Source organism: Petaurus breviceps, unplaced genomic scaffold, assembly GCF_028583685.1.
Source record: "Petaurus breviceps papuanus isolate PSGF00001 unplaced genomic scaffold, PetGlider_PUasm1.0 567, whole genome shotgun sequence".
Lineage (NCBI taxonomy): Eukaryota > Metazoa > Chordata > Mammalia > Diprotodontia > Petauridae > Petaurus > Petaurus breviceps.
The window spans coordinates 6,018,645-6,043,097 of record NW_027186383.1 but is presented as its reverse complement, the minus strand read 5'-3'; the positions used below and the strand labels follow the sequence as shown (position 1 = coordinate 6,043,097).

At 38.1% G+C, this 24,453-nt stretch overlaps 1 protein-coding gene and 2 pseudogenes across 1 annotated transcript; 1 reads left to right on the top strand and 2 right to left on the bottom strand.

The window, feature by feature from the left end:
- Positions 1-424: 424 nt before the first annotated feature.
- Positions 425-1,429, bottom strand: LOC138173191 (taste receptor type 2 member 7-like). The gene has a single exon (XM_069103072.1). It carries the CDS (start codon positions 1,427-1,429, stop codon positions 425-427), a length of 1,005 nt encoding a protein of 334 aa, XP_068959173.1.
- A 12,654-nt stretch (positions 1,430-14,083) lies between these two features.
- LOC138173151 (GTP-binding nuclear protein Ran pseudogene) lies at positions 14,084-15,062 on the top strand (annotated as a pseudogene).
- A 6,516-nt stretch (positions 15,063-21,578) lies between these two features.
- On the bottom strand, positions 21,579-22,124 carry LOC138173150 (tropomyosin alpha-3 chain pseudogene; annotated as a pseudogene).
- Between the last annotated feature and the right edge of the window lie 2,329 nt (positions 22,125-24,453).

The window sequence follows — 24,453 nt, the reverse complement described above, 5'->3', positions numbered from 1 at the left end:
ATATACTACAACTTGTTCAGCCATTCCTCAATTGATGGGCATCTCCTCAATTTCCCTTTTTTGGCCACTACAAGAAGAGCTACTATAAATATTTTTGTACACGTAGGTCCTTTTCCCATTTTTATGATCTCTTTGTGATACAGACCTAGAAAAGGTGTTGCTTCGTCAAAGAATAGCATCTGCTATATTTTAGATGAAAGTTCGTGAAGTAAAAGTTCCAGAGGTGATATTTCTTAAGGTTGTGAATGATGTGAAAGTTGAGGTGAAATTTCTTGATGCCTAGTTTGCTTCTCTCAAGACCTATTGTTTGTTGATTCAGTGGAGTTGGCCTTGAGGTTTTTACACTTCAATCAGACCCAAACTTAGCCCCTGGAGTCTTCTCTGAGGTCCTTTCCAGAGCTGCTTTATCCCTTTATTTTTGCTGCTATATGCTCACTTCATGGTGATTTTCTGTCTGTTTGTGGAGGAAATCTGGAGAGGCTGGAAATTTCTGCCCTACTCTGCCATCTTCCCAGAAGGCCCTCTTCAGACAACATTTCATCTGCTCCCACACCAGTAGGGCAGTGAGTCTCAGCTTGGTGTTCCATAGAATCAGTGTAAATGTGTGTCCTGCAGGGTAAAGGGACATAATCGCCACACCAAAAACAGAACTCAGCTTGGAGAAGTTTTTGTAGGTGATGTAGATGCCAATATAATAGAGTATCAAGAGGAGGAGGAAGGAGAGCATGGCTTTCATTGCTCGGATGTGGGCCTCTGTGCTATAGTCTCTGGCTATCTTGACTTTGAGCTTCATCCTCTGGCTGTGCTTCCACAAGGAGAGGAGCAGCAGGAAACAGGACATGGCAGACAAAAAGAAGGGGGGAACATTTAGAAAACTTAGTCCAATCCGTTCAATAAAGTATTCTTTTCTATGCACTTGGACCACTTGAGATCCATTTCTCTCATTTTCTCTACTGTTAAGGGTTCTATTATAATAATATTTCTCTAACATTAAAAATTCAGTGGACATGGAGATGAATAAGGGCCCCACCAGAAGTATGCAGACTACTTGCTTGACTCTCCACTTCAGCCAGAAGAAGAAGGGATGGGAGAAGCTGGCAATCCTCAGGAAGTAGAAAACACTGAGGGAAGTGCCAAACCAAGAACTTGAATTGTGGGAAATTGCCCACAAAAAATCCATAATCTTCCTTTGATTCTCAATCAATTCATCTAGAAACAATATGATTATAAAACTCTTCCATTTCATTATGAACAACATACTAATTCTGGAGATGCCCAGGACAACCAGGATGAGATCAACTACCGATAGTTTCTTTCTCTTGACCCAGTCAATGCAGTTCACCAGGGCCATGAACCCATTCCCGAGAAACCCTGTTAGGAACACTCCAATTATCAGAACCAACAGAATTTCCTCTCCGTGACTTTGCATGTTGATAAAGAGAACAAACAGTTTGGAGGTTATTACAATTTTTAATATCGCTGATATGTTATTCTATTTTCAGCCAAGATGTCTACAGAATGGTATGTATATGACTTATACTAGAAAGTGCTAACTTGTTTCTTGTGTTAGCTGTCGTCTTTTGCCTCATGCCCAAAAATATAGAGCCTTGATCTTCCTTAGGATCACCCTAGTACCTTTCCGTTGTCTCAGTTAATTCTGTCTGTCATAGACATAGTATCTGTGTAGCAGTTCTGTTTTTCTCCTGTGAGATGATCCTGGCAAAGCTGAAATTTGTTTGCTAAGATGCAAATGGGGCAGAGGTTGTCTTTCAGTGCTTTGCTCTTTCTGCCTCCACCTCATTTGGATTCACATGCCTAAGTTGTATGTGCCTTGCCCACAATTTATGAGATAGTAAACTTGGCAAAGTCCTCAATGTGGAGATGAAATTTCATCCCCTTCATCATCATCATCATCATCACCATTGGTGTCACTATCAAGAACTATCTATAAAGAGCAGGAGATTTGGTCTTTCTGGTAAGCCACAACACACAAACAGAAAAGAATAAAGAGCTCTAAAATTTTTTCCCATTTACTTATTTAATGAAATGTAAAGTAGATTTTTAATAATACCAAAGAAGGGAGATAAAGCACTGACTAACTCCTGAGTTATTGGAGCTATTTTATTTGCAATAAAATCTGCAATAAAAAGAAAAACCCCCAGAAGTGTATAAGAATTAATTATCTAAAACATAACGATAATTTATTTCATTAACCTGGTTTTAGTAGTTATAATAGATACTGGAGGCAAGATTATAATCAACTCCATCCAGAAAATATCAAGAACAATAAGAAGAAAATTTCAGTAGTCATAATAAATTTATCATATATAACAATAAATGAAAATGTTTTAAATAATTCATTATAAGAAAAAGAATTGTATGATGGCCCAAGAAACAAATCTTATCCAAATGTCCTTAAAAGAAATACACAATGCAAAATAAATGCTTTTCTGGATTAACTCTAAGAGGTTGATATAAAATGTATCTTGCAGCTGTAATTTAGCTAAAAAAATTAGGCGTGGTCATGATTTGAAAAAGAAAATTTTGAAAGTGATAGATAAGACCTTTATATAATGGTGAAAGGAAATATATAACAGATATGAATGATCCTCAGTTTTTAAGCACCAAACAAGTTATATAGCGAATTTCATAAAAGTCAAAGCAAAATATGAATAAAGACAAAATAGAATGATAAAAGACTTTAAAATCTCATTATCAGATTATTGTGAATAATACAATTTTCAAAAAATCACAGATACAAATAAATTATGTAATGAGTTAGGTTTAACAGATATAAGAAGAGAATTAAATAGAAAAATTGGGAATACAATTCTTTACTCATATATGTAGAATGCTCTCAAAGTTTATTAAGTCATAGAGAAGCCTTGCATAATTTGGGGCACACATACATTGTGTATTTTCAGAACACATAATTATATAAAAGTAACACTAATTAAAGTTTAAAAACAACATGGAGATGGAAATAAATAATTTATTAAATAATGATTGAGTGTAAAAAATCTGTAAGAAGCAATAAAAACATTTAAAATACAAATTCACTACTTTTCCATTATATTATACTAATCATATATAGTAAAGAAACAATAATCTTTACTTCTTATTTTATTGGACACTTATTTGTTTTTACCTAGGGTATAGTAACACTTCTCTGGACATGTATTGAAGAATGTTTTGGAAAATATTTAACTACTAACTCTCCAAAAAAAATACACCCATATACGTATACATATACATATACACATAAACATACACATATAAACAAAAACGTACAGATACATATTCACATAAACATACATACACAAATACATACATATACACACAACATACACATGCATATACACACAATATAACACACATGCCTATACATGCACACATGCATGTACACATATGCATACACATATACGCACGCATATAAATACACACATACCCATACACATATACATATACACACATACATATGCACATACATATACACATACACGTACACATATGCAAACACATACATATACAAATACAGATACCTATGCAATAAACATACATATACACATACATATGCAATATACATACATATATACCACACACACCCATACATATACACATACATATTCATATACATACACATGCACATGCACATACATACACATACACATACATATGCATATTCACATACACACATACATATACACATACACAAACCCATACACATGCACATACACATACATATACACATACACAAACACATACACATACATATAATGGCTACACTTTTTTTTTACTTTTTTGGAGGGCAACTGGGATTAAGTGACTTACCCAAGGTCACAGCTAGTTTTTGTGTTAAGTGTCTGAGGCTGGAATTGAACTCAGGTCCTCCTGACTCCAGGGCCAATGCTCTATTCATTGTGCCACCTAACCACCACTACTGGATACACTTTTAAGTCTAATCTGTATTATTAACATTTTCTCTTTTACTTTCTTAAGTCAATACAAGTTTAAAAAACAATAAATTGATTTTTGCTTTGAAATATTTGGTGGTTTCTGAGATATAAATGCTCACACTGAAAATTTAATCATCAGCTCTTGCAAGCCAGTTTGAGCTGTTTTTAACACATCCTTGCATGGATTGTGCAACTATATTTCTTCTCTTCTCCTGGGCCATGAGGAAAAAGAGATGGAAGTGGGAAAACAGGAGACTGGAAAAGCCCAAAGAGTAGACTTTCAATATAAGGTTTACAGTTTCAGGGGCCATAGATAATTCTTCAGTCAAGAATTGGGTTGCTATTTCCTCTTCCTTGAATCAGAATAAAGAAATGGTCTGAAGAATAGAAGTCAGCTGGGAGGACATCCAACCTAGGGGTTAGTTTCCTCTTAAAGCCAGTCCTAAAACCCTCAGATGGTTCCTGAAGCAGTGAGAGGGAATACTTTCCTTTTAAATTAATGAATGAGAGTCAAATGGGCTAATCCCAATACCAAGGATGAGGGCCCGGAGGATGGACTTGAGGAAAGAAGAGGCAGTTAATAAGGTGAATTCCTAGAAGGCATTCTTTTTTTTTCTGTCTTTGCTGGAATGAATGAATACATGAGAAAGACCTTGTGATTTACAAGCATGGATTTTATCTCTGGAAACATTTCTCTTCCACAGTGCCAAACTTTAGGAGTGAGCTCCTTTATTAGTCTAAGTCGTAGAGTGGAAAATGGACTGATTTTGAAGTCAGAACAGGAATGGAGTGCCAACCCTAGCCCATGTTATGGGTATGATCTTGAGCACATCATCTCATCTTTTCGGGTCACACTCCCATCATCTGTAAAGAGAGGGACATGATGGAGACACTCTCTAAATTCCCTTCCCACTTTAAATTCATGATGCTATCACTTCATTAGACACAGATGAAAAGAAAAGTGCAAGATAATAGAAAATGAAAGGAAAAAATGAAGAAATTTAGGGATTTAGACTTGGACAGAGAAATGCTGTGCTTAAAATTAGTTTTTACTCATGACTTTTGATAGTTTTTAAAAGATTTTTTACATGATCATAGTTTCTCCCAGTATCCTTCATTCTCCTTCCAAGGATCCATCCAATATTACAAATAGTATTTTCTAAAGACAAAAGAAAAAAAAAGAAGGGGAAAATATAAGTAAAACTGATGAGTACATTAAAAAGTATAAAAATAGATCAAAGAAAGCCTAGACATTTGTATTTCAAGAAATTATCAAGGAAAACTACCCTGATATCTTAGTTCTAGAGGGTAAAATACAAATTTAAAAAGTCTACTGATCACCTCCTGAAAGAAATCCCCAAATAAAAATTCTGAGGATTATTATAGCCAAATTTCAGAACTTTCAGTTCAAAGAGAACATCATTTAAGCAGCCAGAAATAAATAGTTCAGGTATCATGGAGCCATAGTTAGAATCACAAAAGATTTAGCAGTTTCCAGGTTAAAGAAGGTGAGGACTAGGAATATTATATTCCATAATGCAAAGGAGCTTGGATTACAGCTAAGAATGACCTACCCAGAAGAACTGAGTATAATCCTTTGGGAGAATAAAAGGTATTTAGTGAAATTGAGGACTTTCAAGTATTCCTGATAAAAAGACCAGAGCTGAATAGAAAAAGTGACTTTCAAATACACAATTCAAGAGAAGCATTAAAAGGTAAACATGAAATAGTAATCATAAGGGACTCAGTAAAGTGAAACTAGTTGTGTGTATGTGTGTGTGTGTATATATATATATATATATTTTTTTTTTCCCTTTTTTTGGAGGGCAATTGGGGTTAAGAAACCTGCCGAAGGTTACGTGGCTAGTTTTTTTGTGTGTGGGTGTTAAGTGTCTGAGGCCAGAACCGAACTGGGGTCCTCCTGAATCTGGGGCGGCACTTTACTCACTGCACCACCTAGCCACCCCAACACAATGGAAATGACTAAACATTTAGGGAAATATTCTTTTATGTTGACTAAGATGTGGATATATCAAATTGATCTTTTTGTAGATATATTCTGTAGAAAGGGTCATCTGTATTTGGCCTTCATCTTAGAATGGCTGTCAACTTAGTTTTTTTTTTTCTTTTTGGAGGGCAATTGGGGTTAAGTGACTTGCCCAAGGTCACACAGCTAGTTTTTGTGTTAAGCGTGTGAGGTAGGATTTGAATTCAAGTCCTCCTGACTCCAGGGCCAGTTCTATTCCTGGCTCTATTCACTGCACCACCTAGCCACCCCTCTAGTTGTATTTTTATATGAGAAGATGATATGTGTAACTCCTAAGAATTTTTTTTATTAATATGCCCATATACCCTCATATATAGACTATATATATATATATATATATATTTCTAATCCCTTCAACTACAGAGAAAAGTTTCATAAGTTACAATTATTGTTTTTCCATGTAGGAATGTTAATACTTCAACTTTGATAAGTTCCTTATGATTTCTTTTCCCTGTTTACCTTCTCATGCTTCTCTTGCTTCTTGTATCTGAATGACAAATTTTCTATTCAACTCTAGTTTTTTCAGCAAGAATGCTTGAAAGTCCTCTATTTCACATAATGACCATATTTTTGCCTGAAACATGATACTCAGTTTTGCTGGGTAGGTGACTCTTGGTTTTAATCCCAGCTCCTTTGCCCTTCAGAATATCATATTCCAAGCCCTTCGATCCCTCAGTGTAGAAGCTGCCAGATCCTGGGTTATCCTGATTGTGTTTCCACAGTATTCAAATTGTTTCTTCCTGGCTGCTTGTAATATTCTCTGCTTAATCTGGGAATTCTGGAACCTGGCTATAATATTCCTAGGAGTTTTCTTTTGGGGATCTTTTGCAGGAGGTGATCAGTGGATTCTTTCAAACTCTATTTTGCCCTCTGGCACTAAAACATCAGGGCAGTTTTCTTTGAGAACTTCCTGGAGGATGATTTCTAGGTTTTTATTTTGGTCATGGCTTTCAGGTAGTACAATAATTTTTAACTTATCTCTCCTGGGTCTATTTTCCAGGTCAGTGATTTTTCCCATGAGATATTTCACATTGCCTTCTATTCTTTCATTTGTTTGGATCTGTTTAACAGCATCTTGATTTCTCATCAAGTCATTAGCTTCCATTTGCTCCAATCTAATTTTGAAGCAATGATTCTCCTCATTGAGCATTTGAGATTCTTTTTCCATCTGGCAAATTTGACTTTTTAAGTCATTCTTCTCCTCATTGCCTTTTTGAGCCTCCCTTGCCATTTGAGTCAGTCTGTTTTATAAGGTATTATTTTCCTCAGTTGTTGACTCTCATTTCATAATTTTCTTGCATTGTTCTCATTTCTCTTCCCAATTTTTCCTCCACTTCTCCTATCTGTGTTCTGACTTCACTGTTTTCCTCCTGTTCCATGCTTTGCTCCTTTTTGTCCCCAAAATAGGAGTGTAATGTGGGAATCTTCTGTCTGCTTTGTTTCCTTTGCCTGCTCATTTTGCCACTCAATTACTTGACTTTTGGGCTTTTTGTCACAGTAGGACTCTGCCACCAGACAGGGGAGCCTTCATCCCAAACACTGGGATTTTCTCAACTGCCGGAGGTATTAGATGGGTGCCCTCTCTGAGGTCTCCACTCACTCTGGTAAGCTGGACACACACCTCAGGACCTCCATCCTAGACTGCAATCCAGATCCAAGCAGGTTAAAGCAAGAGTGATAACCCCTCAGACTGTTGCTTGGTCCCCCTACACTATGCAGGCCAGGAGCTGTCTCAGAGGCTTCTTGCCCCGGGGGTAAAAGCCATGCACTCCCACTTACTGGTCCCAAAGTCCAGACTGCACTGACCTCTCACTTTGTCCTTTGCATCTATGTGTTGATAAATCTGGAAATGGCCGCAGCTGCTGCAGATCTAGAGTCCCTCTGGCCTGCGGCTGGTCAGGCCCGCCCTGGGGCTAAAGTCTTGGTGTGGGGCTGGGCTCGGCTCCCAGACCGCTGCGCTGGATTCCTGCCGGCCTGCTGGGCTGTCCTCAGAGGGAGGTTAGCTTCTCTGTGTCATTTTGTGGATTCGGCAGCTCCAAAGTTTGTTTAGAGTCCCCTTTTTACATGGATTGGGGAGGGTGGAAGCCGGAGCCGCGGGAGGGTCGTGCTTCTACTCCGCCATCTAACTCCTAAGAACTTTATCATTATTATGGCAGTTAGAAGGAGTTCATGTCAACAGGAGGCATCAGTGTGACTGGATTTTGTTGAAGTGATCTCCAAACTAAGAGAGAAAGAAGGATGCACTGGGAGAAGGGGGAAAAGAGAGGGAGAATGAGGAAAATTATCTCACATATAAAGGCATGCAAGAAAGAACTTTTACAATGAAGGGGAAAGTGGTCATCAGGCAGTGATTGAACTTTAGGCTCATTGGAATTGATTCAAAGAAGGAAGTCTCTCTCTCTCTCTCTCTCTATGTATATATATATATGTGTGTGTGTGTGTGTGTGTGTGTGTGTGTGCACTTCCCTCTTTGAATATATTTGTGTGTGTGCAAACATACATACATAAACACAAATATATATCTTATACTGAGGAAGTATATAGGAGGGGTATATATATGAATGAATGTGATAGTAATGGAATATAAAGATCCCCTCACCTCATACTGATCAAATTGGCTAATATAACACAAAAGAAAAATGATAAATGTTGAAGAGGATGTGGAAAAATTGGTACATTAGAACACCTTTGGTAGAGTTGTGAACTGATCCAACTATTATGGAGGATAACTTGGCACTATATACACAAAGGGCTATAAAACTGTGTTTACTCTTTGACCAAGCATTACCACTACTAAATCTGTATCCCAAAGAGATCAAAGGAAAAGGAAAAGAACCTGTTTGTACAAAAGTATTTACAGCAGCTCTTTTTTTGTGGTAGCTAATGGGGGGATGCTGATCAATGGCATAATGACTGGGTAAGTTGTGGCATGATTGGGATGGAGTACTATTGTATAATAAGAAATGATAAGGGGAATTGTTTCATAAAAAAGCATAACATAACAAAACAAATGAACACACAAGAAAAAACGTGGCAAGACTTCTATGAACTGATGTAAAGTGAAGAAAGAAGACCTAGGGGATCATTGTGCACAGTTAACAGCAATGTTGTAATAATGATCAACTGTGAAAGACCTGGCTACTCTTATCAATTCCAATGGATTCATTATGAAAAAAATCCTATCCATCTTCAGAGAGAGAATGGGTGAACTCTGAGTGCAAATTGATGCAAAATTCTCACTTTCTTTTTCTTGCTTTTTTTGAAATGTGGCTAATATGTAAATAGGTTTTGCCTGGTTTCACATTTATAATTGATATACTGCTTGCCTTCTCAGTGGGTGGGGAAGGGGTGGGATAAAAGGAGAGAATCTGGAACTTAAAATTTAAAAAGAGAATATATTTTTAAAATAAATAACAGATTTTTTTAAGTTTGAAAATATGTGCAAAGGTGTAATGTAATGGAAAGGAAAGGCAACTTCCCAGGTTCAAAACACCAGCATAGATGCTCTCCATTTTATTCAGTGACCAACCAAGAACAGAGAAGATCAAAACATGGCATCATTCCAAATACAGCGTTTACTAAATGTGATTAAATAATCTCCAAGGACTACCCCACCCCAGGACCTTCCAATCATTCAATCAATTACAAAGTCTCTGTTCTAAATACTTCTCCACCCCTAGGCTATACCTTCATTTAGTCCACCACAAAGCCCCTCTTCTCAAATGGAGATTAGTTTCCAAACATAAGTAAAATACATTCATTTGCTCAACCATAGAACACAAAAAGGTCAAAAGTTCCCCACCCCTGGATCACAATTGAATCTACCCCAGAGTTACATCAAGTTTAAGCTCAGCACTTAATACCCAAATGGAGGTCTTTTCTTCATCTTGACACGAGGCAAGTTCTCAGCAATCTTAGTTCCTGGGGAGACAAGGCTTAGCAAGGCCACAAGATACATTGCCAGTCTCTTCACTAATTCATCCTCTGTCTGTAGAACAGTCCTAGAACCCCTGAAAACATTAGCAAAGCCCTCTCCCAGGATTTCTGTAAACATACAACAAGAAAATCCTTCTTCAGGGCTTCTGAACCAACAGAAAGGTTCCCAGACCCCTGCAACAACAGCACTGTCCTTCACCAGTGGACAGTATTCACTCTGTCTGCAGGACAGTCTCCAGACCCTGCAACAACAGCACTGTCCTTCACCAGTGGACAGTGTTCACTCTCTGTCTGCAGGACAGTCTCAGGGCTTCTTAACCAAAAGCCAGGTTCCAGGACTTCTTCAACAACAGGACTGTCTTTCACCAGTGGACAAATCTGGCAAAACAACATCAAAACAGACAGACAAAGTACCAGCAAAACAGCCATGTCTCCTCAGTCCTTGGCAGCTCAGGGGGCAGGTCTCAAAAGTCCAGGGCAATTCAAAGCGGCCACCAGCAATTCTTTTAGTCTCTCTCTCTCCAGGAAGTGCTGCTTCCAAAAAGTTCTTCTGCCTCTCTCTTGTCTCTCCAAATCTATTCACCAGCTCCTCCCAGTTCAGGGCTTTCTTTTCACATCAACAAGTCCATCCCACAGGTGGGATTAACAAGCTCTGGGTTTTAACACAATCAATTTGAAAACCAAGCCAATACAGGGGAATCTTTAAATGCCATTACTATCACAAAAGGGCAATGTTTGTAAATTCTCCGCCTCTACAAAGAAGTGAGTTGCAAATAATTACTCATATCTCTTCTTTCAAGCTTATTATTTGTAATTTTGTAACATTCTCTTTTGATTCTTTTATGCATTTGTTTGTTTGTCCTTTCTATTTATATTCCTGTAGACTTGGTGTTTATTGTTTACTTGGCTCTCTCTATTCCCCTCTGTATTAGTCTATGTTGATCCTTCCATATTTCTCTGCATTTGACATAGTCATTATTTCTTACAGCATAGTAATATTCCAACATTCCACAATAAATAAACAAATCACAATTTGTTTACCATTCCCTAAGCTATGGGCAAATACTTGTTTATAATTCTTTGACCCCACAAAATGTCTGCTACATATGTTTTGGTGCATATGGGCACTTTCTTCTTGCCAATAGCTTCCTTGGAGTATATGCCTAGTAATGGAACTTCTATGTCAAAGTGTGTGAACATATTGGGCACTTTGTATGATTCCAAATTCCTTTCCAAAATAAATGTATTGATTCATAGCTTCTCCAATAATGGAGTAGTGTGACTATCTTCCCCCAACCTTGCCAACATCGAACATTTTATCTTCTGTAATTGTTTCTATTCCTTTTTTGGTTAAGAATTCATCTCTTATCAATAGTTGTGAGAGGTAGATGCTAACTTTCTCTTTTAATCCTTCACATATTGTGATTTTTAATATTATGGTCATGCATTCATTTAGGATTTATTTAAGCCTATGTTGTAAATGTTGGTCCAAGTCAAATTTCTGTCAATTGAATGTTGAATTGCATTGTTAAATGAATTATCTTTAAAATTCTTCTTGACCAAGAGTTTTTTTTTAATATATGAAAGTGTTTGAAGATAATCCTACATTTCTTTAAAATTTTCAGCTTTGCTAGCTTATAATTGGGTAGAATAGGATCTTATAATTCTTTTATTTCTCTTCTTTTTATTGGAATTCTTCCTTGTTCATGTTTATTATATTTATTTTGTTTTCTTCCCCTTTTTTCTCTTAAAAAATAATGAATTAATATTTTAGTTTTCAATATTCATTTTCACAAGATTTTGAGTTAAAAATTCTTTCCCCATCTCTCCCCTACCCCCACACCAAGATGGCAAGCATACTCAATACCCCTTGCCCCAATTTTCTATCTCTTATATCCCCTCCCCATCCCAGCTTACTTACTTGTAGGGCAAGATGGACTTTTAGACCCCATTGCCTGCATATTTTATTTCCTAGTTGCATATAAAAACAATTTTAAACATTTTTTATTAAAATTTTTTTTGCTTAATTATGCATATTTATTACTGGAGTTTTCTTTTTTACTTTAAGGGAGAAGAAAATATTTGTTAATTGAATTGAAATGCTTAATTTTTTATTGGAATAAATAAAATTAAATTTAAAAAATATAAAGGAACAGGTCAGATAGAAAAAAATAGAGCAACCAGGGAAGCAGCTTTCCTTCTGAATCCCTAAACATTTGAGGGGTGTGCTTCTGTCAACTCAAACTGGCTAATGTCAGTTGATTGCAAATTTTCATTAACATTTGTTTTTAAAACTTCAAGTTTTAGACACTTTCCCTTCTTCCCTCCTCACCAACACCCATGGGGAAGACAAGCAATTCAATATAGCTTATACATATTTAGTTATGCAAAACATTTCCAAAGTAGTCATATTGTGAAAAACTAACTTTATTTCCCTCCATCCTATTCAACTCCCCTTTTATTCTATTTTCTCCTTTTACCCTGTTGTAGCAGCAAGCAACCCAAGCGTCCTCAGGGTTTGCTGCCAACATAGGTTCTTGGATATGCTTTGATAAAGGAAAGCAACTCAAAATGGGTTAACAAGCTTACTTTAATCAGTCAGACATATATGTTTACCTTGTTCAAGGGAAAAAGGTCAGCACCCCGAACTTCAAAGTATACAGGCAGAATTATCAAGACAAACAGATCAAGTAGACAGCTTTCCAAACTGTCCAGCCATTACATCCATACCAAATCAATATCTGGGTTTCAACATCTGGGTTTTTTCAAAGCCGGGGGGCTCTGGACAAAGGCTTCCCAGAATCCATATCAAATCACAGAACACTTCTCAAAGTGAGCCCCAAAACAAAGCCTCACATCAGGGTTTATATAGCCTTCTCCTGGCTCAGAGAATGTACTGGCCAATCAAAAAGTATCTACTGAAAAACAAGCCTCCCACCCCGGGCTCCAGGTACACTTTAGCCTAGGGGCAGGGAAGATCTTAAAAATTTACATTCCCATTACACCTGTCCCTTTTCAAAAGTGTTTGCTTCTAACTACCCTCTCCCCCATCAGCCCTCCTTTCTATCACACCTCATCTTATACCCTTCCCCCCTGTTTTCCCGTAGGGTAAGATAGCCAATTACATATTTATTTATATTATTTTCTTCTTAAGCAAAATCCAATGAGCATGAGGTTGACTCATTCCCTTTCACCTTCCTTTTCTTCCCCTCCATTGTAACAGCTTTCTCTTGCCTCTTTTATGTAAGATAATTTACCCTATTCTATCTCTCCCTCTCTCAACTCTTAATTTTATTTTTTATATATCATCCCTTCATATTCAACTCACCCTGTGCCCTCTGTCGACATATACATGCACACACTCACAAATACACATATACATACATACACCTACCTATACATACATATATATGTATACGCACATATTCCTTCAACTATCCTCATACTGAGAAAAGTCTCATGAGTTACAAATATCTGTAGAATATAATGTAAGTATAATATAATATAAATAGTTCAACTTTAATAAGTTCCTTATGATTTCTCTTTCCTGTTTACCTTTTCATGCTTCTCTTGAGTCTTGTTTTTGAAAGTCAAACTTTCTGTTCAGCTCCAGATTTTTCACCAAGAATGCTTGAAAGTCCTCTATTTCAGTGAATATCCTTATTTTCCCCTGAAGTATTATACTCAGTTTTTTCTGGGTGGGTGATTCTTGGTTTTAATCTTAGCTCCTTTGACCTCTGGAATATCATACTCCAAGCCCTTCAACCCCTTAATGTAAAAGCTATTAGATCTTGTGTTATCTTGCTTATGTTTCCACAATACTCAAATTGTTTCTTCCTGACTTCTTTTAATATGTTCTCCTTGCCATGGGTACTCTGGAATTTGGCTATAATCTTCCTAGGAGTTTACTTTTGGGGGCCTTTTTCTTTTCTTTTCTTTTTGGAGGACAATTGGGGTTAAGTGACTTGCCTAAAGTCACACAGCTTGTAAGTATGTCAAGTGTCTGAGGCCAGATTTGAACTCAGGTGCTCCCGACTCCAGGTCACTGTGCCACCTAGCTGCCCCTTGGGATCTTTTTCAAGAGGCAATTAGTGGATCGTTCTGTCAGGCAGAGATTGGAGAAGCTTCTGGAAGAACCATCATGATGGCCGCCCAAGGAGAACCCCAAGTACAGTTCAAACTTGTGTTAGTTGGAGATGGCGGTACTGGAACTACCACATTTGTACAACGTCACTTGACTGGCGAATTTGAGAAGAAGTATGTAGCCGCGCTGGGCGTTGGGGTCCATCCTCTCGCATTCCACACTAACAGAGGTCCGATTAAATTCAGCGTATGGGATACAGCTGGCCAAGAGAAATTCGGTGGTCTGAGAGATGGTTATTACATCCAAGCTCAGGGTGCCATTATGATGTTTGATGTAACATCAAGAGTTACTTACAAGAACGTACCTAACTGGCATAGAGATCTGGTACGAATACGTGAAAATATCCCTATAGTGTTGTGTGGCAACAAAGCGGATATTAAGGACAGAAAAGTCAAGGAGAAATCAATTGTCTTCCACAGGAAGAAGAATCTCCAGTACTATGACATCTCAGCCAAAAGTAATTACAACTTTGAGAAGCCCTTCCTTTGGCTTGCTACAAAACTTATTGGAGACCCTAATTTGGAGTTTGTTGCCATGCCTGCTCTTGCACCTCCAGAGGTTGTCATGGACCCAGCACTGGCAGCACAGTATGAGCAGGACTTACAGATTGCTCAGACAACTGCGCTCCCTGATGAAGATGATGACCTGTAAGGGAATAAAGCTAGAGCCCAGCATCAGAGGTCTAGTTTTATAGGCAACTGTCCTATGATGTCACTGGTGTAGCGTGTTTGCCACTTTATTACATAGTTGAGCAGAACATGTGCTTAATCTTTGGGATGCTGAAGGAAATGAATGGGCTTTGGAGTGAATGTAGCAGTTAAAAAATATATAATTCATATTTTGGACCTGCATATTTAGCTGTTTTGGACCGCAATTACGTCCCCTTGAGTTTCAAATGTAAGACTGCTGCAGTCCCATCACAATATTCAGTGGTGAATCTTGTTTGTTACTATCATTCCCATTCCCTTTTCATCTAAATCATAATAAAGTTGCATTTCAAATTAAAAAAAAAAGAGGCAATCAGCGAATTCCTTCAATATCTATTTTGCCCTCTGGTTCTAGAACATCAGGATAGTTTTCCATGATGATTTCTTGAAAGATAATGTTGTCTCTTTTATTTGATCATGGCTTTCAGGTAGTCCAATAATTTTTTAATTATTTCAAAAATCTATTTTTCAGGTCAGTGGTTTTTCCAATGAGATATCTCACAGTGCCTTCTATTTTTTCCTTCATTTTAGTATCTTGATTTCTCATATACTCATCATCTTCCATTTGCTCAATCTAATTTGGAAGGAATGATTTTCTTCAGTGAGTTTTTGAAATTCCTTTTCCATCTGGCAAATTCAGTTTTTTAAGGCATTCTTCTCCTCATTGATTTTTTGGACCTCTTTTGCCATTTGAGTTAGTCTATTTTTAAAGTGTTATTTTCTTCAGTTATTTTTTATCTTCCTTAGCAGGCTCTTGATTTGTTTTTCATGATTTTCTTGTATCATTCTCATTTCTCTTCCCCAATTTTTCCTCTATTTTTCTTACTCAATTTTCTAAAACCTTCTTTAGCTCCTCCATGGCCTGTGACCAATTCATATTTTTCTTGGAGGCTTTTGATGCAGGAGTTTTGACTTCACATTCTTCTTCTGGTTCTATGTTTTGATTTTCCTTGTCATCAAAAAACAATTTTATACTTTGATTTCACTTCCTCTATTTGCTCATCTTGCCAGTCAAGTACTTGATGTTTGAGCTCTTTGCAACAGTTGAACTCTTCTTCCACAGAGGGGAGTGCTGTGGCCCAAATGTCTGGGGTTTTGCGCAGCTGTTGTCATAGTTTCTTCTTTTCTTTAAATTTATTTTTTATTTTTGTGTGTGTGTATGAAGTGGTATCATTCTATTAATGCAGTTTATTTTTAAATATATATTAAAATTAATGGATCAATAGCAAAAATGTCTCTTTTTCCATCCACACACACATTTATATTCCCTTCAACTATTCTCATACTGAGAAAATTTCATAAGCTACAATTACCGTAATTATTGTTTTTCCAGGTAGGAATGTAAATAGCTCAACTTTGATAAGTTTCTTATGATTTCTTTTCCCCATTTACCTTCTCATGCTTCTCTTGCTTCTTGCATTTGAACGTCAAATTTTCTGTTTAACTCTGGTTTTTTCATCATGAATGCTCAAAAGTCCTCTATTTCATTGAATGACCATATTTTCCCCTAAAATATGATACTCAGTTTTGCTGGGTAGGTGATTTTTGGTTTTAATCCCAGCTCCTTTGACCTCTGGAATATCATATTCCAAGCCCTTTGATCCCCCAGTGTGGAAACTGCCAGATCCTGTGTTATCCTGATTGTGTTTCTACTATATTCAAGTTGTTTATTCTTGGCTGCTTGTAATATTTTCTCCTTCATCTGGGAACTCTGGAACCTGGCCATAATGTTCCTAGGAGTTTTCTTTTTGGAATCTTTTTCAGGATGTGATTGATGGATTCTTTCAACCTCTATTTTTCCCTCTGGTTATAAAATATCAGGGCAGTTTTCCTTGAGAATTTCTTTAAGGGTGACTTCTAGGCTCTTTTTGAAATCATGACTTTCAGTTAGTCCAATAATTTTTAATTATCTCTCTTGGATCGTTTTTTCCAGGTCAGTGGTTTTTCCAATGAGATATTTAACATTGACTTCTATTTTTTTTCATTTGTTTGTATCTGTTTAATAACATCTTGATTTCTTATAAAGTCACTGGCTTCTATTTGCTCCAATCTAATTATGAAGGAATTATTCACTTCAATGAGCTCTTGAGATTCTTTTACCATCTGGCAAATTCTGCTTTTTAAGGCATTCTCCTCCTCATTGGCTTTTTGGGCCTCTTTTGCCACTTGAGGTAGTTTGTTTTTTAATGTGTTATTTTGTTCAGTCAGGTTGTTGACTCTCTTTTCATGATTTTCTTCCATCATTCTCATTTCTCTTCCCAATTTTTCCTCCACTTCTCTTAAGTTTTTTTTTTTTTTTCAAAATCCTTCTTAAGCTCCTCTGTGGCCTGTGACCAATTCATATTTTTCTTGGAAGCTTTTGGTGCAGGAGTTCTAACTTCACTGTCTTACTCCTGTTCCATTCCTTGATCCTTTTTGTCCCCCCAAAATGTCAGATTTCAGTTTGCTTTGCTTCCCTCGTTTACTCATGTTGCCATTCAATTACTTGACTTTTGGGCTTTTTGCCACAGTAGGACTCTGCTAACAGACAGGAGAGCTTCATCCCAAATGCTGGAGTTTTCTCAGCTGCCAAAGGTATTAGTTGGGTGCCTTCTCTGAAGCCTCCACACTCTCTGATAAGCTGGTCACGCACTGCAGGACCTCCACCCTAGACCGCAATCCAGATCCAAGCAGGTAAATGCAAAAGTGATTACCCCTCAGACTGGTTGCTTGGTCAACCTACATTCTGCAGGCCATGAGCTGATCCTGCCACATGGCCATGGTTGCATGGCCACCGCACCTCAGTGGCTTCTCCCTCAGTGGCTTCTATAAAGTCCAACGCACTCCCAAACTACTGGATCCCAAAGTCCACGCTGCACTGACCTCTCACTTTTTCCTTAGCATCTATGGGTTGATACTTCTAGAAACTGCCACAGCTGCTGATGATCTGGCATCCCTCCAGCTGGTGGCTAGTCAGGCTCACCCTGGGGCTAAAACCTTGGCTTATGCAAGGCTGGGGTTGGTTCCCAGAGCGCTGAGCTGGCTGCTTCCTGCTGGCCTCTCAGGCTGTCCTCAGTGGGAGGTTAACTTATCTGTGTCATTTTGTGGGTTCTGTAGCTCCAAAGTTTGTTCAGAGTCACCTTTTACATGAATTGGAGGTGGTGGGAGCCAGAGCCCAGGGGAAGTCCTGTTTCTACTCCCGCTAATTACTTCTATGATTTTTTTCTTATTCATTATTTTTAAAATTTTATTTTTGTAATAAAACATTTTAATAACATAACACAATAAAAAAATGATTGTACATGAAACTACAAATCTACTATGCACAACTTGCTATTTCTTTTCTTTTTTTCAAATGCATAATTTTTATTGACTGAAAGGAAAATGAATCAATAAGAGTGTAAGCATTTTTAACTCTCTGCACAGAATAGCAGATTTGTGGTATAAAATGGCAAAAAAGAAATTAGTTAATAAAAGTTCAGACTTCTATTAGACTTTATAGTCTATAAAGTGTTCAATTTATCATAAATACAAGGTTGTGGAGATTTTTACAAAATAGGAGATTTTGAGTGACTTGACCAAGGGCAAGCAGTTAGCAACTTTTCTAAACAGCTCTTGATCTCATTTCCTGGTTCCACTATCCCTCTTATTTTTATTTTTTGTTGTTTTTGTCAGTTTCTTTTTTTTATTTTTTAAAAGCAATTGGGGTTAAGTAACTTGCTCAAGGTTACATGGCCAGGTGTTTCTGGGTGGATGCTAAGTGTCTGAGCCTGGGATTTAATCTCCAGGTCATCCCGACACTGGAGCTGGTGCTCTTACTCACTGTGCTACCTGGCCACCCCCTTTAAATTTTTTTAATTGATTTGTTTCCTTTTAGTTTACAGCATTCAATTCCATAATTCCTTGAGTTTAACATTTTGTCCCCTTCACTCCCCTCCCCCCCATAAGGGAAGAGGAGGTCTTTTTCTCCAGTTCACTTTTTTTTTTAAAGCAATTGGGGTTAAGTAACTTGTCAAGGTTACATGGCCAGTTATTTCTGGGTGTGGTACTAAGTATCAGAGCCTGGATTCGATCCCAGGTCATCCTGAATCTGGGGCCGGTGTTCTTACTCACTGTGCCACCTGGCCACCCAAAAATTTGCTATTTCTTTCAAATATTCAACAAAATTATCATTTCAATTTCTTTTTTTCTTTCCTTACCTTTCCCCTGCCCTAGAGGTAGCTTCCATTAGATATATCTATCTCCATCTATCTCTAGATCTATCTATCTATCTGTAAAATTATTCTATACATACTTCTATTGGTTAATTCTTTCTTTGGATACAGGTAGCATATTATTTCATATGTCCTTTATAGTTAATTTGGGAATTTATAATAGATACAACAACTTATTTGCTCAAAGTCATTCTTAAAACATTGTTGCTCTTACTGTATATGTTCTCTTGGTTCTGTTCATTTTTCTCTTCATTATTTTCTTCAACTTTTTCCATATTTTTCTAAAATCATTGAGCTCATCATTTATTATGGCACAGTAGCGTTTGTCACAATCATATACCACATTTTGTCCAACCATTCCCCAATTGATGGAAATCCCTGCAATTTCCAGCTTATATTTTTTACCTCCACAAAGAGAACTACTGTAAACATTTTAAGACATATAAGTTCTTGTCCTTTTTTTCTTAACCATCTTTGGAAATAGACCAAGTAGTGTAGAGTCAAAGGATATAGGTAGCTTAATAACTCTGGGCATAGTTACTGATTGCTCTCCAAAATGGTTGGATCATTTTACAATCCCACCAGCAATGAATTAGTGTCCCAATTTTTCCACATCCTCTACAACATTTGTTACTTTCTCCTTCTATTATTTTATCCAATCTGATAGGTCTAAAATAATATCTCAAGGTTGTTTTAATTTGCATTTCTCTAATCAACATGTATTTAGAGCATTTTTATGTGGCTGCACATAGTTTATATTTCTTCATTGGAAACTGCCTGTTCATATCCTTTGACTATTTATCAGTTGGGGAATGACCCATGTGCTTATAAATTTGACAAAGTTCTTTATATATTTTAAATGACACCTTTATCTGATAAACTGTCTATAAAAATTTCCCCCAATTTTCTGCTTTCCTTCTAATTTTGGCTATGTTTGTTTTATTTGTACAAAACCTTAATTTAATGCAATTAAAAGGATCCATTTTACACCTAATATTGCTCTCTTTTGTTTATTCATAAATTATTCACCTATTAACAACTCTGATAAGTTACATGTCTCTTTATATCTAGGTCATGTATCAGTTTTGACCTTATCTTAGTAAATGGTGAAAGACATCGGTCCATGCCCAGTTTCTATCATACTACTTTCCAGTTTTCACAACAATTGTTACCAAATAATCAATTCTCATCTGCATATCTTAAGTCTTCATACTTGCCAAATACAAAGTTATCGTGTTTATTTTCTGCAGTAATGGTGTGTTTACTCTATTCTACTGATCTACCTTTCTATTTCTTTTTTTTTTTTCTTTTGGAGGGACTGGTTCTTTATTTCAAAAGACATTTTGTCAATTTTCAGTAACAAAATACTTGCACTATCAGTTCCTCTTTCTCCAGATTGGCTCCCAAATAGACCACACCAAAGGAGAGTACATTTAAGCCAATAAGCTGCACGATGCAAACCTAACAGACCTCACAGAAACCTCGCCAAAAAAATAAAAATAAAAAAAAAGATCAGCACACTGCCAGCCCATGGACTGCAGACAGAGAGCACTCCCAGCCAGACTGGGGTGGAGGTGGGGTGGAGATGGTCCTGGTGCTCCCCACCCAAGAGAAATAAAGCGTCAAAAATAATATATATAAAATTAAAAAAAAACTTTTGTACACAAGCTATTCAAGACTTCCCCAGCACTGAGTGATACAAAGCACAACGAGATGGTACTTCTAGAGGCAGCAGCTTCAGACCCAGGAATGGGTAATGAGATGAATTTCACTTGGCTAATCCGTGGCAAAAAACGTTATTTTTCAAAGAAATATATAGGAGTAGGAGTAGACACCCCAACTTCTGGGGCACATGATCCATTCTTCGAGTGAATGAGGAGGGAAGACAATTTGGTCTCAGAGAGCTCTCGTCAGTATAATTTGCTTGTTTACTACTGATGCAAATGTTTAAAGGAGAGAGAAAAGAAAAAAAAAAAAACACCCCGAGATACCTTAAAGCTGAAAACCTGAACAGCACTGATTTTTGGCAAACTCCTCCTGGAATGAACTTTCTGTTTGGCTGGTGCTTGGTACAGAACACTGAGGTTTCCCTTGTAGTCTTTTCTTGAGCCACGTTCAGCCCTCAGTAGGGCAGGCTAACACATCTTTCCCTCTTCTATTGGAAGGGGCATTGTTTAGGTAGAAAGATTTACCATTGGAAAGGAAGAAAAGTGATTTGATGCAGCTGAGAAGCTGGGGAATTATGTGGAATGTCTTACAAATGTTTGTAAAAAAAGGTAAATACCAAATGTGTACATCATACCGCATGCTTTTAAAGACACACTTGCATTGTGCTCATGTTCCCTTGAATGTAGTTCCCCAAAGTGCTCAGCCCTTAGTCCCCCTGGGATCTCTAGGGGAGAGCTGCAGAGACAGCTTGGTGAAATTGACATGGAGAGTTGGAGGTAGGGGTGGGGTGGGGAGAGGGTAGCAAGGACCCAGAGAAGAAAGCAGCCTTCAGGTCAAAGATCAGCCCTCAGTTTAGAGGTCAGCTTCAGGCAGCCTGGCCTCCAGCGAAGCCAGAGTCAGTGGAAGGAGCGGCGGCGGAGGGGGGGGGGGGGGGGGCGGAGGGGGGAATGGGGTTTCTACATCTCATTCAGGTCAAGCAGAGTCCGGTCCAGCATCCTTTGTGGGCAGAGGTGCTCCCCTTTGGTGCATTTCAGTCTATCTTCCAAGTCATCCATTGTCTTTTCCAGCTTGGCTACCGATCTCAGCAAACTCGGCACGCGTCTCTGCCTCCTTGAGCTTATCAGTCAGAATCTTTATCTCCTCCTCATGTTTGTCTTCTTCCTTTTCTTCAGCAGCATTCAGACGCTCCAGGTTCTGGTCCATCAGTCTGATCTGCTCATCCGTCTCCGGGCAGCTCTGCCCGCTCCTCTGTGCACCCCAAGTCGCCCTCGATGATTACCAACTCGCGGGCCACCTCCGCGCACTTCCTGTCTGCGTCCTCTGCCAAATGTTTGGCCTCTTTCAGCTGGATTTCTTGCAGTTCCATCTTCTCTTCATCTTTCAAGGCCCGATTTTCAATGACCTTCATACCTCTCTCGCTCTCATCAGCTGCCTTCTCTGTCTCCTCCAGCTTCTGCAGAGCTGTGGCCAGGCACTCCTCCTCAACCAGCTGGATCCGACGGCTCGAGGAAGCCACCTCAGCCTCAGCCTGTTCCCGGGCCCGTTTCTCCTCCTCCCCCTCCGGCTGGAGACGCTCAGCCCTCTCCTCGGCGACTTGCGCCTGCTGCTGCAGAACCTGAATCTTGCGCTTCACCGCCTCGATGGTGCCCGCCCCGTGCCGGCTCCCGCTCCGGCTGCGGCCGCTTCTTCTCCTTTTCTATTTCTTCGCATCAATAGTATTGAGGAGGTCATTGTTCAGTCTTCACGTAGGCTTGTACTGTTTGATGATGTTCTCTGCATAACTTATTATTGAATTATATTCTGTAAGAGATGTGTTAGGGCGGCTAGGTGGCACAGTGAATAGAGCACTGACCCTGGAGTCAGGAGGACCTGAGTTCAAATCTGGCCTCAGACACTTAACACACACGGTAGCTGTGTCACTTTGGGCAAGTCGTTTAACCCCAATTGCCCTCCAAAAAGCAAAAAGAGATAGAGAGATACATGTTAATATTTCTCCTTGTTGAAAAGCATTTATTTATGTGTAATTTCATTATAATTAGGCACATAAGTGGTGTAGTGAATAGAGCACTGGACCTGGAGCTGGGAAGATCTGCATTCAATATCAGCCCCAGACGCTTACTAGCTGTTATGACCCTGAACAAGTCACTTAACATCTTTCTTCCTCAATTTCTTCAACTGGAAAATGAGGATAATAATAATACTTATCTCACAGGATTATTGTGGGCATCAAATGAAATAACAGTTGTAGAATGTTTGTAGCACAACATCACATAGTAGGCTCTTTTTTAAATAAATGAATTTATTTATTTTTAGTTTTCAATATTCATTTCCATAAATTTTAAATTTTCTCCACCTCTCTTCTCTCCACCCTTCCCAAGATGGCATGCAATCTGATATATGCTCTACATATACATTCTTATTAAGCATATTTTCACATCAGTTATGTTGTATAGTAGAATTAGAATGAATGGGAGGAAATCAGGAGAAAGAAAAAAAAATTAAGCTAAACTAAGCAAAAAAAAAAGAGCAAATAGTCTGCTTCAATTTGCATTCAGACATCATATGTCTTTCTCTAGATGTGGATGACATTTTCCATTATGAGTCTTTTGGAGCTGTTTTAGGTCCATACATTGTTAAGAAGAGCTAAATCTGTCAAAGTCAGTCATCACACACTGGGGTTGTTACTGTGTATGATGTCTCCCTTCATTCAGCATCAGTTCATATAAGTCTTTCCAGATTCTTCTGAATTCTTCTGACATGGTAGGCTCTTAACAAATGCTTGTTTCCTTCTCTCCTCTTGTTCCCAGGCTCATTCTATTTTTTTTTTTTGCAAAAGTATGATGTCATGCTGATACCTGCATATCCTTTAATGTTCTCATTCAGAAGGGAAACAGCAGACAAATTCTAGTTCTAGGGTCAGAAGACCTGAATGCAAAGCCTGCTTCTCATGCTTACTGTCCAAATCACTGAACTTCCTTGGAACTTAGTTTCCTCATTTGTAAAATTACAGTTTGGATTAGATGACCTCTAAGGCACTTTCCAGCTCTAGATCTGAAATTATGAGTCTATAAGCCTTTCAGCTTTACATTTTCCAATTGTAACCTGAAATCAAGTCCATCTCCTCATGGGTAGAGAATTATTGTTCTATGCTCCCTGTCTGTATGGGTGGGGGAAGGGTTGAACTTGGTGAGAACTTGGACAAGGAGAAATCCTTGCTCTTCTGTCTTCTAGCTTTGTGTACAGTCTCCAATTCCCTTTAGAGAGAGGTCCCTGGAGGGAGAAAAGGAATCCAGGAAAAACCAGACAGGTAGAGAAACTGGCACCTCAGTGATGTCTTTATCCCTAGCTTACCATACTGGAGACTTTACAGAATTTTCCCTTGGGTGAGATTAAGAGCTATTGGAATTATAAGACGGGTCACTATGCTTTCCAGCGAGAGGGGGAAACCCAGGCTAGAATTTTGTCTGTCCATCCCTTCCTCCAAATATAGCTAGACTAGGGGGAATAAACTTTATATTCAAACTGATGTTCTTATTATGATCTCCTTAACATGGAAGGAGTGAAGCTAAGCTGAAGGCTTGGTTCCCTTCCCAGTGTGAATTCTGCAAACACCATCACACATACAGAACAGCAAATAAGAATATCTAAGCTAATAGTAAATGGAACTCAAAGAAATTAAAATTAGATTATAAAAAACAATATACAGAGTTAACAAGTTCTTCCACTGGGAGTGAGAGAGTCCCTGCTCTCACCCAAGGGGAAGTTCTGTGAAGTCTTTAGTGTAATAAACTGGGGATAAGGG

Coding starts and splice junctions, on each gene's coding strand:
- LOC138173191 (XM_069103072.1), bottom strand. CDS start 1,429: ATGCAAAGTCACGGAGAGGAAATTCTGTTGGTTCTGATAATTGGAGTG.